Raw genomic sequence first — 20,278 nt, forward strand, 5'->3', positions numbered from 1 at the left:
TTACACTTGCTCATCTCCATGTGAACTTGAATGGTTACTGCACAACGTCTCATATACTCAAAAGTCGGTTGCACATTATTTTACAGTACGTGTACTAACATGTATTTATAGTGTACTTAGTGTATTTATCTAAGAAAGTTCTGGTAACACAAGGTAACTACATGGGTAGGGTTAGGTTTAGGGGTAGGTTCAGGGTTAGTACCTAATTATTACATAGTTATTGTAATTACTATAATAAGTACATAGTATGTACATGAGGAACAGGACTGTAAAATAAAGTGCTACCCAAAAGTCTCTATAGAACTTTCCATGTACAACAAAACAAACTTGATAGAAGAACAACAAAATAGCCTTGTGATTTGCCATTGACAAATGAAAAACATCAATCGATCTACCAAGCGTAAATCATTTTTAAAATGACCAGTCAAAAATATAAACTAGCAATACATGACAATGCAAGAAATGATACAAATGTTTTGGAACATTTGTGACCCTGGACCACAAAATTACTCGTGTGTCAATTTTTTCGAAAATGAGATTCATACATCATCTGAAATAAGATGTATGGTTTATTAGTTTTGGACAATATTTGGCTGAGATACAACTATTTAAAAAAATCTGCAATCTGAGGGTGCAAAAGAATATAAATACTGAGAAAATCGCTTTTGAAGTTGTCCAAATGAATTCTTAGCAATACATATTACAAATCATAAAATTAAGATTTGATACATTTATGGTAGGAAATTTACAAAATATCTTCCTGGAACATGATCATTACTTAATATCCTAATGATTTTTGGCATAGAAGAAAAATTTATAATTTTGACCCATACAATATTTTTTGGCTGTTGCCAGCGACTTAAGACTGGTGCTCCAGGGTCACAATTAACAGTCCTTAATCTTGACAACAGATACAGCCAAATGATCCTAAATGTAAAAAAATTAAAATCTAAGCTATATCTAAGAGGAATAGTCTCTCTGCAGTTACGGTTCCTAATTACGGTATATTACTGATCAACAAGTCTGGACAAGAGACTTTGGAAACACTTCAGTCTTTATCGTTCATCTAAAAGACGGGACACAACCCACTTCAACGGACTTCACACTTCAGACTCTGGCCGATGTTCTGTCGTTCTGTCGCTCAAGACAAATGTCTTTTCAACAAGCCGGGAATCTGATTCTGTCAGATTACATACCCTTTTCCTGGGAGGGTGGCTGTCTCTGCCCCTCTTACGTCTCTTCAGCGTCAATACCAGTCTGTTCTCTTTAGCTGATCCAGGGTCAGCTGATGCTGTGAAATGATATAATGGGTGTCATAATTTTGGAATTGGAATTTTGAAATATTACCCACATTTGTTCAAACATGAATGAAAAGCTCATCAGAAACATGCTATAAAATTAATGTTACATTCTTAAGTGCTGGAAAAATGAAAAAGTTATTATTTTAAGTTAGTACTTAGTGGAGTATGTGTGTTTGAGAAATATAGACAAATAGCACATATCTTTAAGATGTTGGCATGTTTAACTAAAGAAAAGATTACAGATTAATTGCAACTAATCAAGTAACCCGTTTCTTAAATCGTAACTTACAGCGAGGAAAATCATTTTCCAGATCTGGCTGCTCTGACGACAAAGACGGGGTCCGAGCGGCTACCGGCTCCTCTAGTTCGGTCGATGGCACCGGTGGCTTCACGTTGACTCCAGGATCCTCAGTATCTGCCAAGCTGAAGGGTGTTGATCTGGCCTCTGACTCCAAATCACCACTGTAAGTGCTGCCCTGGTCTGAGCAAGACAATAATCCTCATCCAGTCAAATACTGAAGAACTGGAGGAGTTTATTGGGATAAGCAAATGGTCCAATAGTAATAAAATGTTTATGCACCGTGTGACGCAGGCTTGTCTTTTCCCTTCTCCACATCGTCGTCTTCCACTGAGCTCTGAGCAGGCAGGCTACATTTAGTGTCTTTCTGTTCGGGGGAGTCTTGAGATCCAGGGATGACCATGGGAACAGGCACCTGGGAGGTAACAGCACAAAAAGATTCAAGATGAGCTTTAAACTATAGGACAGAATCATTGTAGGTAATTACAAAGATGACATACCGGTAGAGGTAGGCCCAGTGGAAAGGGTGTGTACTGGGTGTATAGATGCATTGGTACTGGGATGTAAACTGGCATCGGAATGGGCACCGGCACTGGGACCAGCTTCACTCTCTCTCCATTTTCATCAATCACTGAGGACAGAGAAAATATTTCATTTCAACATATTTTACATTGCTTATGACTGTACGGAATAAGGTCTTCTGGCAGGCGTGACAGTAAGAGTGAGGCAGACCGACCTGTTTGGCACAGATTTGGAGGTAGTGGAGGCTCTGGCTGACACTGGACGCCCTGCTCTTCAGTAATCGGTCTGCACATGAGAGCTTTGTTCTTCAACGTTCTTCGATATGGAATAGCAGACACTGCAGCATCGGTTTGTGTGCTGGCCTATTAGAAATAGCATGAAATATAAGGGCTAAAAACAAAAACATCACATATTTGACAAAAAGAAGCACATAATGCAAAGTTTTTATAAAAACTACAATTTCATTGCCAATAGCAATACCAAAACTGAATCAAAAACTAATACATCAAACACCTTTATTTGTAATTATGCGTTTTATTTATGTACTCTATAATTGTAAAAAGTCTGTATAACTTTTATTTCAGTCACTTTGATAAATGCATCTTTACATTCACTACCATCAAAAGTTTTGGGGAATTTCTAGTCTCTAATATTTAATAAAAATACAGTAAAAAGAGTGATATCACAATTAATTTATTATTATTATTATAATTATTATTATGATTATTATTATTATTATTATTATTATTATTATTATAAAATATTCAAAAATGTAAATTACTTAATTACTCCAGTCTTCAGTGCCACATGATCCGTCAGAAATCATTCTAATATGCTGATTTAATGCTCAGGTAACATTTCTTATTATGAAAGTTATAAAACTTCATGCAGATTTCCTTCTTCAAAAATATATGAAAGTACATGGAGTATAGAGAAAAATGGCATATAAATTTTACACATTAATTAAAACAGTTGTGCTGCTTAATATTGTTTATATTGTGTTACATTTTTGAAGGATCCTATGAGAAATACAAAGTTAGATTAATTTAAAATAGAAATCTTTTGCAACATTATAAATACATTTACTTTATACAATTAAATGCATCCTTACTGAATGGTTCTTGCAGAAAAGGAAAAAAAAAACCCAAAAAACTACTTTTGACCAGTAGTATGTATGTTATGCAACCCTTTTCAACACAAAGTATGTGTGCATCAGTACTTACTTCCCCAATGTTTTTTGAGCTGGCATTGGAGGTAGGCAGAGCTCCTGCAAAGAAAATGTTAATAATGAAAACATTAATGAAAAGATTTAGATTTTGATTTAAAGAGACATCGAAAAAATACCTGTAAGAGCAGTATTTCCCGGTAATGTGGAGGCCAGTGACACCACACCACCAATTACAGGCATTTCTTTCGACAGAGATAATGGAGCTTGAACTGTAGTGGTGTTAGACACAGCACCTTAAATGATGATGCAACAAGAGTGAGTCCATCTCATAATAAAAACAGTTTTGACCATTCAGTTTTTACAGTACATATAATATTAAGCTCTTGAATCTGTTAAGAGTCTTTAATCAACAGGTTTCACTCCGCTAAATAAATAAATGTGTTAAACACAATGTCAACTGGTAGCACTACTATATTTTTAGATCAGTTTTACATATAGAGCTACATGGTGACTACCATTGCTTGCTGGCTGATGAGGGGTAATGCACTTTGAACAGAACTGCAGCAAACAGGACAGGTTACAGAAGTGTCTTGTTGTTCCATCCCAGACAAGGCTTTCCTTTAGTGAGCCCTGATTCTTACAGCCATGACACTTGGCCATCTGACAAAATGCATGCAGGAATGAAGCAAAAATATGAAACAATTAAAAAAAGATAATTGTAAGGCTTTCTTAAGGAAATAAAATGCCAGCTACAGCTAAAATCCATAATTAATGTTCTCTAACCTCATAAAAGAGCACGGTGTAAAGAGACATGCACTCCTCTGTGCAAAACTCCTCAAGTTTGCCCCCAAAGAAGTTCTGAATGGTTTTGTGGGTCATGTTTTGACAGTAGGCACAGACCCTGCATTGACCTCCATGTCGTTTGGCAAGGTCATGCTTGAAAAGCAGTTTACAGCCTATAAAAGAAGAAAGAATGAATGAAAGACAAGTAAATGTATGTGGAAAAGTGAGGCATAAACACCAACCATTATTTAGAAAAGTTCTCAATTTGATTTTGTTCACGATTTTACATTGTGTATAAAGTGGCCAGACAAGACTTCATTGTTTATTGTAAGCAAGTAAATGAAAATGTTTCAAGAAATGTAAAAATATTAATGTGAAACGCATAAGCCCAATAATAAGCAAAACAATAAAGATCACTAGCAGAACAGAACAAATGCCATTTTGTTTTTGTGACCCAATGTTAAAACAAAGCACGACGTAGGAAAAAAACATGGACGTGGTGTCCATGACGTCACCCGTAGATTTCTGAATAGCGTTTTTGAAGCTTAAAGTGGGCAGGGCAGATCATCGCCATCTTGGTAACACATAACCGTGCGTCACACCCTGATAATCAAAAATGGGGAAAGAGGCGGGAGCTGGTTGCTGAAACCACACCAACCTAGCTCGACAGCGGAGACAGCAACGCCGATCCACCTGTCACTCAAGTGGCCACACCCTTAATTATGCTTAAGGCTTAATTTAAACGGATGACTTATAAAAATAAAAACATATTCACAGTTGTCACTTATCATGAAGAGCAAAATTAGCTATATAGACCATAACCACTTATTGAACCAGGATTAAAAATTCTGCTGTAAAGTTGGGCAATTTACTAATTCTTTCCAACGTTGTGGTAAATAGTTTTCCAATTCGTTACCTCAGTTTGATTAAACTACTAAAATGAGGGAAAAAAATTTAAATTGTCGCCACAATTTACTACAACAAGGGAACAAATTAGCAAATCATGGCCACTGTAGTAGGAACCAGTTCTTAATTTATGGCCATGATATCAAAATTTCCGCCAAATGTCGAATGAAGGCTCCATTACGAATCAAGTAAAGATGTTTCACAAACCTTCACAACAGAAAGATCTCGGCTGCTTTTCGTATGTGATGATATCTTTGACCACTTTTTCTATTTTGCAGTACTCGCACAAAGCTTTCACGCTGCTTTCCCTCTTGTATGTGTCGCAACACGCTCGAGAACAGAACAACCCTGCGTGACCCTAAGAGAAGGAAAAAGTTTTTGAAAAACTACAAAAAGAATTAAAAAAAAAATAATAATGAACTATCTGGCCAATATTGTCTGACATTTATTAAGGAGGTGTTGTATAAATGTAACATCACACTTGCAATTGCGCTTTTGTTCTAAGTATCGGTATGGCTGTGATTTGGACACCGATTCAGTCATGTGACTGTTTTGGTAGACGTACCTTGAACTGGAAAACCTCAGGCTTTGAGCTGAACTGATTCTGGCACTGTTTGCACGTCAGCCGTACTGTGTCAGATGATGAGGGAGGCTTGATTGGCCATTGCTGCTGGGCGTCTTGTGAGTTAACCACAGCAGGAGCTGGCACATAAGTTGGAACTGGATTTTGAATGGATGGTGGTACGAAAGGTGGGGGAGGGTTGTGGTTTGGGCCAGGAACACTGGATGAGGTTTGAGTGGGCTGGAGATGGTCGGTGGTGGGTCGAGGTGGTGCAGCGCTCTGAGGCGGAGGTCCTTGTGAGTTTCCATTCATCTGGTTATGAGGTACAGATGCATTCAGTTTCTCCTATAGAGAGAGAGAAAAAAAGGAAAATTCACATCTGATTCACTATGACCGATATAATTGAGTGGTGGAAAGAAAGCAAATGAAGCTTTACACCTGTAATCAAGCAGGTGTATAGACTAAACACATATGTACTCAAATAATACTGGAAATAGAGACAAACAATTCAACACCTGGAATTTGCCCACACAGTCTAATGAGCAGAAGTTCCTGATGGACCCATCAGAAATGGCAAGGTGATACTGTGGAACGGCTAACTTCTTGCAAGTTGTGCATGGGAAAGAGGTGCCTAAGGAGTAGAGCAAGAAAGATTAGCAGAAGAAAACACTTTTTAGGTGAATCTCATAAAGCCTAATAAAGAATACATTGACAGTGCCATTTTTATTTAAAAAAGACTCAACTGATTGACAATTTTTATAATTGAAAAAAGTTATGAGATAACTTACATTTCAAATATTTACCTGTCAAACTGGGAGATGCTTGACTCAGGGCCACACATCTTTGAGAGCAGAAGAATTCTGTGACACCCTGTATGTTTGTCCCTTCCATCATTTGTTCAATATCTTTGATATCTTGGCAGTAGGGACAGTGAAGCCTCTTGCCACTTTTCTGCAACACAGTAAAAAAAAAAACAACAACAAAAAAAACAACAGCTATAAATCCGCAAAATTATTTTGTTTTAAAACATATTTTTGGGCTTTTCACTTCTATTGACTGCAAAGTTATGGGATTGGGCGACAAGTCAAATTCAAGCCTGCATATCCCACGGGACGTAAAAATGAATGAATCAGACCATGAATAACAAACACAGCTTGAGCAAAGAACTGCAATTTCATTCGGGTTATGTTGAGGTACCTGTTTGTAATTAGAGATGCATTCGGTGCAGCAGAACTTTTTAATACTATCTTCTATCTGAACCAGGTGATAGTTTCCTGAGGCCGTACAGTTGCCACAGTTCTCGCAGTAGCTCATGTAGAGGTTTCTGGAGGATCTGAAGCGTGCAAAGCATTCATCGCTGCACAGCTTGTGCACAGCACCCAGATGAGTCACTTCATGCTGAATCTGTAATGCAAAGAAAAACAATGCATGTCTTAATCACAGCATTTAACTGAATGGATTCCAAGTTGCATTGACATTCTATGACTTTGCAGTGGACTAAAGAGATGTTTACACAAGAACTGTGTGACAGTTTTCAGCATCTCGCATCATAAGTGTTACGTTTTTAAGACAGAATGTCATGTTAAAGTCAGAGGACAATTATTTCTTTATACTCGTTTTCCTCTTTCATGCTCGTGAATGTTCCTCTAGACACATATGTGAGCTCAGTGCTGCAACAGCTGGCTGATCAAATAACTGAAATGGAGCAAATGTACCCAGATCTTTAATAGATCACTGGAGCTGTATTCCTCTCCTGCTTCAAATGCTCCACTATCAGACACCACTGGACTCTTGCTGGATCCTCTTCAGTTTGCATACATAGCAAACTAGTCTGTGGATAATGCAGTCAACATCGGACTGCATTATATCCTGCAACATCTTGATAGACCTGGGACTTTCTCGTAGACTTCAGTTTGGCCTTTGATACCATCATGTCTGACCTTCTCTCAGACAAACTGACCCAAGCTCTCCATGCCCACCTCCATCTGTCAGTGGATCAGCAGCTTCCTGACAGGCAGCAGCTATTGAGGCTGGGTAAACTCACATCTAGGACTCACAATCAGCACTGGCACACCTCAGGGATGTGTGCTCTCCCCACTGCTCTTCTCCTTGTATACGAATGTATGCACTGCAAAAGACCCCTGTCGAGTTCCTGAAATTTGATAGATGATACTACCATCAACAGCCTCGTACACAACGGAGATGAGTCTGCTTACAGACAGATTAAAGAGCTGGCTGCCTGGTGCAGTCACAACAACCTTGAGCTGAACACGCTCAAAACAGTGGAGATGATTGTGGACTTCTGGAGAAATTTGCCTGCACTCCCCCCACTAACCATCATGAACAGCACTGTAGCAACAGAAGAGTTATTCAAGTATCTGTCAGGACCTGAAGTGGGAACTCCATTGCTAAAAAGTACTTCCTTTGCCAACTAAGGAAATTCAACCTGGCACAGGAGCTGCTGAAACAGGTCTACTCAGCCATCACTGAATCCGTAACTGTCTGGTTAGGTTCAGCTACCAAATCAGACATCAAGAGACTACACTGACAGTCAGTACTGCTGAGAAGATTGGTTCCCTGTTTGTCCAATCTACAAGATCTTTACACCTCCAAAATTAGGAAAAGGACTAAGAAAATCACTTTGAACCCGACAAACCCAGCCCACTCTCTATTTCAACTGTTGCCCTCTGGTCGGCAGGCAACATGGCTTATTTTACCTTCAATGGTTTATTTACACTTCTCTGGTGAGACTATTTTTTTTAAATGAACATACTCAGTACATTTATGATTGTTAAAATCTAAACTATAAAAAAACCCTCAAAAGCTTATCAAATTGTGCAAGAGGCTCATTAGCTCATAATGCAAGATAATGACGCAAAAAATCATCTACAAGATAATTGCCCCCTCAGGTAGGATTATACCATGTTGAGGGCCATAATTCACCCATGTCTTTTTTTAATTGGTTTTGAAAATAACATCTTGTACTCTTTATTCCAAAAACTGAATGCATTTCATCAAAGTGCACTAACAAAAACCTACTTCACAATCTGCATTTATCAAAAACTATTCAACCCATAAGGGAGAAACAAATTATGCAAAAATCAAAACAAAACAATGTTTGTTTCATCTAAAATTACATTGTGAATAATTTAAGCCTTACCTCTTTCACCAACTTACACACGCCGCATTGTGTATATAGATCTGGAGTTGCATCTTCATATCTGTTTTTATAAATACTAAGACAAGCTTGGCTGCAGAACTCCTTTAGTGTGTTCATAGAGCCCACGGGGATTGTTATCAAGTCCTTTAAATTGACAATGACCCTTTGAAACAATAAAGATATTATTTTAAAAAATGATCACATACCATTTGTATAAATGCATTAAATTATGCATAACCAAATTTTTGAACCATTATCAATCATAATCAATTTCCAAAAAATGTATAGGTTGCTGTTCTGTCTTAAAGTGATAGTTCACGCAAAATAATAATAATAATAATAATAATAAAATTTCTTTAACTATTTATTCACTTCATCATACCAAATTCAAATATTTCTTCCTTGGAACATAATGGTAATTTTTTAAAATTTTCTCAGCTGTTGTACTCCACACAAAATTATCTCCAAAAATGACTATGGATCATTATGGGTCAGATTTTATTAAAAGCTTGCATTATTGCAAGCTCTCTTTTGGAGTACTCTACTGTCAGGATTTACTAATAACATGTAATGAAAAATCTGCAATGAAAGACACTTCTTTTTTTCTTTTTTTTTTTTAGCTGACCTTATTGCATGTGCATTTGTAGTAGTGTCCCTTTTAATTAATGGGAGGAGCGTATTTAAATAAATCATGCAATGTGTTTACTAGGGTGATTGACTTAAGGTTAAAGCCCTGTCCTTGGGCGTTTGCGATGGTCATTATGGAAGTGAGCTGGCGGTCTTTATTATTTTGCACATTGTCAGAAGGTCATCTGCAGAACTTTCCACTCCCAATGGCCCTTTTATTGAATTGGGAGATGCATTTGCGGTTTAATAAATCTGGCCCTATATGTTTTTATTGTATGAAAAATAACTACTTAGATTTTTTTATCAACTTAATTTGTGTTCCACAGAAGAATGACAATAGGTTTGGAACAACAATAACCATTTAAGGGTAAACTATTAATTTAACACATTTTTTCAGTTATCTATACAATTAATAAAGTGACAGAAGATGGATTCACTATATAGTAAACAACAAAGTATATATATATATATATATATATAAAAATCATTAGAACTCACTTAAGGCAGAGGTGGCAGGTTTTCTTAGGGGCAACGATGGGGGTAAACTGAACTGATGGTAAACTGAAACTAGTTAGACACACAGTGGAGCAAAACAGCTGGTTGGAGCCTTTTCGCTGGAATGCAGTTTGACCTTTCTGGAGGACTTTGGAACAGCCTGAGCAGCAGATCCTCACTGTGGGTGGAGGAGCATGGATCTGGGGTGGCTGTGGAGGAGGCTGTAGGTGAGTTTGGGGCATCATGGGCGGCTGCATTCGGGAGCGAGTGGGGATCTGAGGATACATCTGGGTCTTGGGTTGCAGCCGGAGTTGAAGCGGAGTTTGGGATTGGGCTGGCAGAAGTATAGTAGTTCCTCTGAGTGGAGCAGCATTCTGGGACATTACTGAGAATGAAGATGCATGGGAGGGGGCCATAGATGCTGTATGAAATAACAAAAGTTGTTTTTAAGTTAAATTAATTTCTGTGAATAGGTTCAAAGTGTCAGTTTCAAAGAGCGGATTCAAAACTAATTTCTATGCACAGAAATGTAATAGAAATCAAACATTATAATATAACATTAGAAATCCCTTCACTGTCACTTGAGGAATTTAATGTTCCCTTGCTGAACATTAAACATAAGACATTAGAACATTTAACTTGTGTCTTGAAAGTTGTTTCATTAAACATTTTTGCTTTAATGGCTGGTTGGAGACATTTTGTTTTCTTAAAATTGATTTTTTTTTAAGCAAATACATAAATATTGAGATCTTTATCAACCATCATTAAAAAGCTGAAAATTACTGATATATCACCCAGACAGAGTTATCACTGATGGCAACAGTAAAGCTGTTGATAAACAGTGATGTGATGGAAGCAAAATCTTTATGCACTCACCAGAAGAAACTGTATCACTGCTGTTTCCGCTGACAGAGAAAACAGAGCTAATCCTCAATTCATCTGATGCAGAGGAGGCCTGAAATGATTCAAAAGGAATTTATTACACATGACATATGTTTTTACAACAAATTGAACAGCACAGAACCAAATCTTACCTCATTCTCATTACTTTCAGAACTGTCAAGCTCCTGTTTAACACTGCTCATGTCGGACTGGGGCATTAAAGCTTTATCATATTCATCATCAATAGGCTCATCCTTAATACTTATTACAGGCGAGTAACTTGTTTCTCTGCCTGCGCATTCAGAAGGGAGCTCCGGCTGTAACCAGGAACAAAAAGCACTTTAATCAAACATCACAGTCCTATTTAACACTGAAACAACACCACTAATCGGCAGCCAAAACTGGGAAATAGGAATAAAACTATCCTTCACTTTTGACCACATACATTCAGCAGCTATTTCATTAGGCCCACCAGTGCAAATGCTCGCTAATGCAAATATCCTTCAGCACCCTGCTGTGCAGAATTTAAAGAAATATTTCACCCAAAATGTTAAATTCGCTTAATTTACTCATCTCTCTGGCCATCCAAGATGTAGAGTTTGTTTCTTCATTGAAACAGATTTGGAGACATTTAGCATTACATAATTTGCTCACCAATGGATCTTCTGCGGTGAATGGGGGCCGTAATGAGGGTCCAAACCAGCTAATAAAAACATCACAATAATAAACATGACTGCAGTGCATCAATTAATGTCTTGTGAGGCTAAATCTAGATGAATCAATCATTAAGACATTATTTTTATACTGTTGCTTCTAGCCTCTGAAGTACTCTGAAAATCCACCGACAGAACTGTTTTCACCTGGTGTTCGATCTTTGAATATTTCTCTCCTTACTCAAATGAGAATTTTTTTTATTATGGATAGATATTTTAGTCAGAAACAGTGGGTTAAAATGAAAAATGCCTTAATGGTGTATTTGTTTCTTATATACCCACTGCTTTTCACTTCACAAGACATTAACTGATCAACTAAAGTTTTGTTTGTTTGATTATTCTGATGTTTTAATCAGCTGTTTGGACTCTCATTCTGACGGCACCCATTCACTGCAGAGGATCCATTGGTGAGCAATTGATGTAATGCTGAATTTCTCCATATCTGTTCCTAAGAAGAAAAACTCATTTACATCTTGAAGGTGATGGTGAATAAATTTTCAGCAAATGTTCATTTTTGGCTGAACTATTCCTTTAAGATGTTTTTGGATAAAAATGAGTCAATATTTTAGAATAAAGTGGCCACTGAGTGCACATTTCTATTAACATCCCCTTGTCTATGTTTTTCCACCTATACTTACATTAGCATCACTTCGCGATGACTCAATTCTAAGTTCAGACTGCACGTCTTGGATATCTGACAGAGGAGGACAAAAGTAGCATTTTTACACATGTAGTTCCATAATTATCTTAACATGTTGTCCAGCTCATCATAACTCCAGGCTAAATTATTCAGAAAAAAAACAAAAAAAAAAACAGCAGAATTACAAAAAAAAACCTTTTACCTATAATAGTGTCTGATAAAGGGGTCACGGGGGTGTCCTCAGAAACCTTCGCTCTTTCCTCATCCATTTCTGAAGAGCCATTGATAGATGAGCTGTTCTCTTCTGTAGTCCAAAAGGATCCCAATTTAAAAAGAGTCCAGATTAGTTAACCTACATTCTGATTTATAGTTAAATCATTAAAGAACTATTTCCTTTAAAAAAACAAATAATGATTTACTGCATAGTTATATTGAAAACAATGGATCTCATTCACTTATAATGGCACCGATTACTTGTATGTTCACTCACAGATCAAATTGTCACAAACAACAACTTGCGTATATGCACATTAATTTATTCTTAACCCCATTCCAATGTTCCATCCTCTCAGAATTTGGACTTTTGAAATGTATGAAAGTTATTGGTGAATTATGACTTGTTTGTGAAAATCTGTACGCAGATTTCAGGCACAAATTTGCGTCAACACACACTTAGTCAATCAGACCTAATATAATTGCAGAAACCTTCCAGCATATGACAGTTTGCTCAGTAAATTCATTTTCAAACTCACCTGCATCTGCACCGCTAGTTGGCACTCCATCTTGACTTTCGTTTTTATCATCGCTGTCCCTTTCCATCTGTTCCAAAGCTTTCTGAGCAAAGCTACTGTCTATTTCCCAATCATCTTCATCTGTTCCAAAGACTGGAAGTCCATCGAGCTCATCATCCACTGTCTGACCACTGCTGCTCTCACCCTGACCAGCAGATGTCTTGATTTCAAGCTCTAAAGGAGATAGAAAAAGCAAAGATGGTTTAATACACCAACATGTGAGAAGAAACTAATAAAAACTAACTAAAAGAAACACCAGATGGAGTTCCAAGTGGAGGGAACTGAAGTGAAATTGAGGTATTTAGTGTCTTACCTGAGGACTGGTCCATCTGGCCAGATCCGCTAACAGAGTGCCGGCTTCATAGAATACAAAAGACATGGAAGGAGTGAAATTTTTAGTTTTGGGATCAACATAGCAAATAAAATTTAAGGAACAAAAGGTCAGTTGACATAACACACACTTCTTTTTTTTGATTGTAGCATTAAAGTCCCCGTGAAACGGAAGTTGCAAACGGCTTTTCTCCAGTGTTGTGACGTATTTCCGAGAGAAACGGAATAATAAATGAGGAAAAATAATGGGCGTGGCTTATTTTCCAACTAGCACCTGATTGGCTCTAGATAAGTAGGTGTGTTCAATTGCATGAGACATGGTTCATTTCAACTCACCGTCGTCAAACTTTGTGAGGTACCAACGGTCTACACTGACGGGACAGCGTTATCTGTTAATGACAGATATTTCAAGAACCCCATTACGTGTTCTGTCCTGTTTTTGGAGTATTCGCGCGTGAAGTGCTTCGAGCACATCCGTGAACACTCTGTTATCCCTCCTTCCTCGAAATGTAATAATATCGATCCATCTGGACCGTAACGAGGAAATTTTAGGGAAAGGGAAAAGTGTTCCGTGAGTTCCACAACCAAAAATGCACCTCCTCGCCATCTCTCCTTTCACGCGCTGTCAATGCTCGCAAACACACAGGCAGCCTGTCTACTGTCAGTTGGAGGGGCGTGGTTACGGATTAAGCAGACGCCCAATTCCTCAAGCCTACGTCAGATGGAGTCAGACTTTCAGACAGACTTTGGAGTCAGACTTTCAGACTTTAGTCCCCATACATTTCATACAGAATAGAAGTTTCACATTCACAAGAGGAAAAAAAAAATTCATGTCAAGAAATTGAAATAAAATAAACGTTAAAATTAAATGTTAAAAGCTGTTTTATACATATAGCTGTGCAACATAGCTTCATTTATGGTAAACTTCATATTTCAAATAAATAGCTAAACAAAATAAAAGTTGGCAACAAACATGGAATGAGTAAGAACCGGTGAACCTTTTTCTTCAACGGTTTATTGAATCGAACCGTCTGAAAGAACTACTGGTGATCCGAAAACCAATGCAGCTCGTGAACGAGTCATTATCTGACTCGGCTCACCATTCATCTTCAGTTCTCTCTTCACAGCAGTTCAGTCAGTGTACTATTTGAGTAAATGAATTACTCCGGGATATTGGTTTGTTTTAACTCAGAGGGAGTGTCAGCCACATTAAAAAAGTTAACAGTTTAAGTCATTTGTGGATTAATGCTTATTGGAGATGCGAACGGTTTTCAAACGATTCAGTTTGATTTGGTGAACTGGTTCAAAAAGATCCGGTTACATCGAATGATTCGTTCGCAAACCAGATAACACAAACTGCTTTGTTTTGAACTCATTCTCACAACAGACCCGAAAGAGATGACAATGCTAAATAAAATCATAGTTTGTGCTATTTTTCAACTAAAATGTATTTTTGATGCTTCAAAAAATTCTAACTGACACTCTGATGTGACATGGACTACTTTGATGATATTTTTCTTACCTTTCTGGGCATGGACAGTTTACCATACACATAGTTTCAATGGAGGGAAAGAAAGCTCTCGGACTAAATCTAAAACATCTTAAACTGTGTTACGAAGATAAATGGAGGTCTCACGGGTTTAGAACGACATGAGGGTGAGTTATTAATGACATAATTTAGATTTTTACTTTGAAGGGGGGGTGAAATGCTATTTCATGCATACTGAGTTTTTTACACTGTTAAAGAGTTGGATTCCCATGCTAAACATGGACAAAAGTTTCAAAAATTAAGTTGTACGTTTGAAAGAGTATTTTTGTTCCCAAAACACTCCTTCCGGTTTGTCACAAGTTTCGGAAAGTTTTTTTCGAGTATGGCTCCGTGTGACGTTAGATGGAGCGGAATTTCCTTATATGGGTCCTTAGGGCACTTCTGCCGGAAGAGCGCGCGCTCCCGTATAGCGAGGCTGAGCAGCACAGACATTTCACTGATCAGAGCGATTCACTGATCAGATCGAGAGCGCTGCGAAAAGTCACAAAAGAAGTGTGTTTTTGGTTGCCAGGGCAAGACAACCCTGCACAGATTACCAAAAAAAAAACAGCATTAAGGGACCAGTGGATGGAGTTTATTTTTACAGAGCATCAACGGAGTTGTGCAAGTGTTTTTGTTTGTTCCCTGCATTTCGAAGATGCTTGTTTTACAAACAAGGCCCAGTTTGACGCCGGGTTTGCACATCGTTTATTTCTTAAGGATGATGCAATCCCAACGAAAAAGGGTCAGGATCAGTTTCAGCCTCGGGATCTGATTCTGGATCATAAATAAACGGCTGAATCTGACTGTAAGCCATGGTTTGTTTTGGATGATGGTTTTTCCCTCACGGTAATGTCACAGCTTCCACATGCTCTCAACGCAAAAGCCTACTGGCGCTCGTGATTCTTTAGCTCCGCCCACACGTCACGCCTCCAGCCGGTCGTGTTTTTCCGGGAAAAATCGGTACAGACTATCTTTCTCTTATGAATATAATAAAACTTACAACTTTTTGGAGTTATGAAGGATGCAGTACTACTCTATAGGTACTCAAGATTAACAGGATATTGAGTGAAAATGAGCATTTCACCCCCCCCCCCCCTTTAACCAAGAGTATGTTGCGGTCCATTCGCTATTAAAAGTGCATCTTATCAGTTAACAGTACGCCTATGGGTGTATCCGTGTATTTATTAGGCAGGGTCGAATGAAAAAGCGGGACAGATGCTCAATTTGCATGAGGCGGGAAAAAGGGTAAAATTGCTGTGCAATACAACGTAAAGCGGGACAGGTGGTCACTCTATAATCGCGCAAGTTATTCAGCCAATAAAGTGTAGGCCTATGTATTTCAAATTTATGTTTAGTACTATATAGATTACAAAGGTTTAATTTGCATATTTATTTCAAACAACCAGATCGACCGCGACCCGAATATCATTAAAAATATTTTTGGATGACTTGTAACTGAGGGCAACCACGTGTGACCGCAGGCACCCGCTCATTTTGGATCAACCCGCGCATCACTGGCACTTACACTACCAGGCATCTTTCCCATCCATTCAGTGATTTATATTCAGTTTTATACTGAAGCCTAGCTAATTCATTCCCATGCCATATGAATCCCAGAGAGATCCAAATGAATCTGACAGCAAACATGCACTCTCAGCCTCGTGTTCACGCTTCGATCTCGGTGACATTACGTGGGTTCACTGCTGGAACACACTAATGATAATAGATTTTTTTTTAAATGATGCAAAATTAAAGTAAATGTTATTTTTCTAGTTAAAAAGAAAGAAGATGCAAGGGTTTATGCAATTGCAGATGAGTCCAGTTTTATTACATTTAAGATAATGAAAATGTGCAGTGTTTCTACATGGTAAATTACACCGACATAGCTGTATATCTTTAAAAAAGTTATACACAGCAGGATAAAAAAAAAACAGGAAAAGTATTGCTAATATAAATAAAATAGGCAGTTGATGACAGTAGTCAACAGGTAATAGTTTTGCATTTATATTCAATAATTTGTTCCAGGATGCTTTTTAGGAGGAAACAAATTTAGGTCAATTGAAAAGGTTACTGCAGGAATCAGGCCTTATTTATGGCTAGTTTATTACATTAATGGTTCCATGCTTGTTTCATTTTTTTTTTAAGAATTTTTAATCTTCTAGTAAAATAACTTTAGGAACAATGGAATACAGTTTTTTTAGGTTACCCCAAGCGCAAAACAGCGGTATTTGGAGAAGCTCTCAAGCGGCACAGAGACCTGGACCATTTACCTCCATGCACACATATGGACATTGGGAATTATATATTTTTTGGTTTAAGTTACTACACAATGCAGGAGTTTAAAAGCCACAAGTCTTTGGAAAGTTACGAGGCTTTGAGTTTATTCACATGCGTTTTAGCGTATTGTAATTACATTGCATTTAGAATGCACTTCTTGACCAAAATGACAAAGTAATTAACTGCGACTGAACACTAGATTATAACGAGATGTTCAATGTATACGAACGTTTTTCAACATGTTTTGATCTAGGGTAAAGCTGTGTATGTTTAGTTATAATTTGATTTTAACCAAATGACACGTACTGTACCAGGTTTTTTTTTGTTGGGGGCTGCAAAGTGGACAAACCAGTTCTGGGTTAGCTAGGGTAGTTAAATATGTGATTGGGAGATGTAAATGTCCGGGTTAGATTAAAGCCATTAACAGCGTGAATGCAAAGTGACTTACATTGTAAACAATATAATTCCCAATGTCCATATGTGTGCACTGAGGTAAATTGTTCAGGTCTCTGTGCCGCTGCAGGGAGCTGCCTGAGAGCTTCTCCAAACACCGCTGTTTTGCGCTTGGTGTGAGCTTGTTCCTGTAAGGTCCCCTTTCTTTCGCCTTATGTTTTTGCATTGCTTTACTTCCTTCCTTTTCTTTCGTGTATTCATAGATCCGTCTCGATCTGTTCCGCCGACAAAATAAATGCGCAAAAATTGAAGCACTCTGAAATGTTTAGTCGCGCCTCTGTGAAGTTCTGAAGGCATTGCCCCTGGCAACAGATAGCGTATCCTGCCATCAGGGCCGACCGGCTCAGACCCCTCCTAAATCAACCCAAATCGGCACGTGACTCCTCAATCTCAATAGCTAGCTAATTATCAAACGCAGCTACGGTTAGCCATCGCTAACATTAGCACGTTTATCGAACAGCCTTGGATACATTTCTATGTTATAACTTCCCGAAAACAAATACACAACCAAATAAAACAAACTTCTAGCGAAATACTAACAGCATCTAACTTACCAATCCAAAAGAAATGTTGCAAGTTCGGAGTCAAACCTCATTTCTTTCAGGTCCATCAGTTGTCTCCAGCGATTAAAAGCAGTGCCGATGTTTACTCTGGTTCGGCTCCTTTTCTTATCGGATTTGATTTGTGATTCCGAGCGCGGTTGTTTCCCTGTAGCGGGTGGTCTCTTGCCAAGGGCTTGAGACATCATTTCTCTCTCTTCCCTGAACTGAAATGAAGTACTGTGCTGTACTTTCCACATGATTGACATCAGGTTAAGGCACACCCACAAGCCGTGCGAGTTATTCGTGTATTGCAGGCAGGCTGGTGGTTATGTTGCCCACATACCGCCTCCCATGGCCGAAACTGGTATTACGACACCTGTCGGGCCGGGGCTAGTAATGCTAATGCTAATTAAGGTTGATATCTCGGCAGCACTATAACTTGACATTTTTTTAATGACATCATCGCCCTTATTTCTTCTCATTCTTTTGATGCGTGTAGGTCATGTTATGGATATTTTTACCTCAATTTTTGCATATGGCACCTTTAAAGAAAACGTTTTAAAAATCCTTTCAAGAGAAAACACTTCCGGAACCAAGGGTGCTGAAAAAGTGGGACAGACATCATTATTTTTCAATAATCTGTTACACTCTGAAGTACGTAACAATATATCACTACAACCGTTTTATTGTGACACTCCGAATATTGTAAAGATTTTATCAATTATGATGGAAACATTTATTGCATCGAATCCTTGGTAAGAACAGGTGAACGGGATTTGCTTTTAGCCATTAATATTGTTAATATCGCTACAAATTTTACACATACTTTATAACAAACCAGTGTAAACAGAGGAGCCTAATAAGAGATCATTTGACGTACCCGATTCTTCAATAGAGCCTCATACCAAGCCACATGCTCTTAGCATCTTACCAGATGCTCTTTTGGTTCTTTTGTTGGAAGATAAAAAAAAGGACGACTGGGTGTTTTTTTTTTCTGGTTCAAAGTGTTCAACCAGAGTCTCAGAGCTTGACTCTCCTTTGGAGGAGGATGCAGGTAGTACAGGGATCCACAGGTACATTCAGCTCGTAATAGAGGACTATGTGCAAACATTCCTGCTGTAAAAACCCTCGTCTTTTCAATTATTATGGCACCTTTTAAAAACATACAATACTTGACATTGCTGAAACGAATAGACTCACTTCTACTAAACAAGTGCCAGGGTTTAGTCTCATCAGCCGAATCGCCCAGGTAAGAGTCATAGACAGTAAAAGAAAGGTAAGAGTCAACAAAAAGAATATGATGACGTAAAATTCTTCAGTGACAGCCTAACGCACCAAATGACGTATTTCCGGTTCCCTGCTTGAAAGTACGGGTGTGACGTCACAGAGGACTGAGAGTGCAGGTCTGCAGCTAGAACACATACACACCTCAAAATAAACTAAAATGAACCGCATTGGTGTATATACAAATTTATTTCAATATCAGTGTCACCAGTATTGCCACTTAAACCAACCCACGCGTGCACACGTTGTTCAACAGCTGCTGCATGAATCTGCATTGAGAGCTGTCTGCTGCAAACTCCCTGCATGCATTGCTTTATTCCATCATGCTAATAATACAATCCAATATTTTTTTAAAGGCGATCTCGTGCGCTCGTGATCGCGTATTTATGGTTTTACCAAGAGAACTGAGGACTAAACTACTGATCATCAGCATCGTACTCCCAGACCCGCGTTGTGCATTAGCATTAACGCTAGCGGGCTACATATGAGAGGGAACAGAGAGGAAATGATGCTTTACCTTGAAACAGATATGCGTGAGGGTTGTAAATGTATACTTACGAAGAGATAAATATCAGCTGTCAAACAGGGGGTTTCATGCGTTCTCGTGATGTTTTAAAAGTCTTTCAATCTTCACTGTTGTTTTGGACGTACAAAGCCTTTTGCCAAAGCAACAACTCGAATCAAGCTACTGCTGCTTCCAGACAAATGTTCTGCTGCACCCAGGTGTCCAGGAGGAAGAGTGCAGGGACTTAGACACCTGATCAAAAATACTAAACACATAGATGGATGATGTCTTAAACTTTATCTGTATGATATTAACTCGCTATAATAATGGGATTGATGTGGATTGAAGAGGTAATATATATATGTATAATAAACAAAACATATGAACAGGAGGGCACAAGTCATTATAACAAGGATGAGACTTGAACACACAGGACTGAATGCATCAATGTTTATTACTGGATTACATGAGAATGGTTTAAATGAGTATTGTGGGGAAAAAGAAACAA

General features: G+C 38.2%; 1 protein-coding gene across 3 annotated transcripts; it reads right to left on the minus strand.

The window, feature by feature from the left end:
* Positions 1–1,015: 1,015 nt before the first annotated feature.
* On the minus strand, positions 1,016–19,979 carry LOC113060746 (zinc finger MYM-type protein 4-like). Of its 3 annotated transcripts, none has more exons than XM_026229902.1 (23): positions 19,824–19,979; positions 13,162–13,205; positions 12,810–13,022; positions 12,260–12,361; positions 12,056–12,111; positions 10,857–11,021; positions 10,699–10,777; positions 9,826–10,243; positions 8,701–8,863; positions 6,738–6,944; positions 6,329–6,491; positions 6,056–6,171; positions 5,544–5,885; positions 5,186–5,336; positions 4,073–4,245; positions 3,805–3,949; positions 3,466–3,582; positions 3,345–3,388; positions 2,336–2,483; positions 2,100–2,230; positions 1,882–2,014; positions 1,591–1,782; positions 1,016–1,291 (listed from the first exon to the last, which is right to left on the minus strand). In XM_026229902.1, exons 2-23 carry the CDS (start codon positions 13,175–13,177, stop codon positions 1,101–1,103), a joined length of 3,465 nt encoding a protein of 1,154 aa, XP_026085687.1. In that variant the 5' UTR covers positions 13,178–13,205; positions 19,824–19,979; the 3' UTR covers positions 1,016–1,100. The 3 variants fall into 3 exon arrangements, with proteins under 3 accessions (XP_026085687.1, XP_026085688.1, XP_026085690.1); XM_026229903.1 differs by having other exon boundaries at positions 1,017–1,291; positions 12,260–12,358; positions 19,824–19,978; XM_026229905.1 differs by having other exon boundaries at positions 1,017–1,291; positions 6,344–6,491; positions 19,824–19,978.
* Positions 19,980–20,278: the final 299 nt, after the last annotated feature.

Source organism: Carassius auratus, chromosome 42, assembly GCF_003368295.1.
Source record: "Carassius auratus strain Wakin chromosome 42, ASM336829v1, whole genome shotgun sequence".
NCBI classification, from domain to species: domain Eukaryota; kingdom Metazoa; phylum Chordata; class Actinopteri; order Cypriniformes; family Cyprinidae; genus Carassius; species Carassius auratus.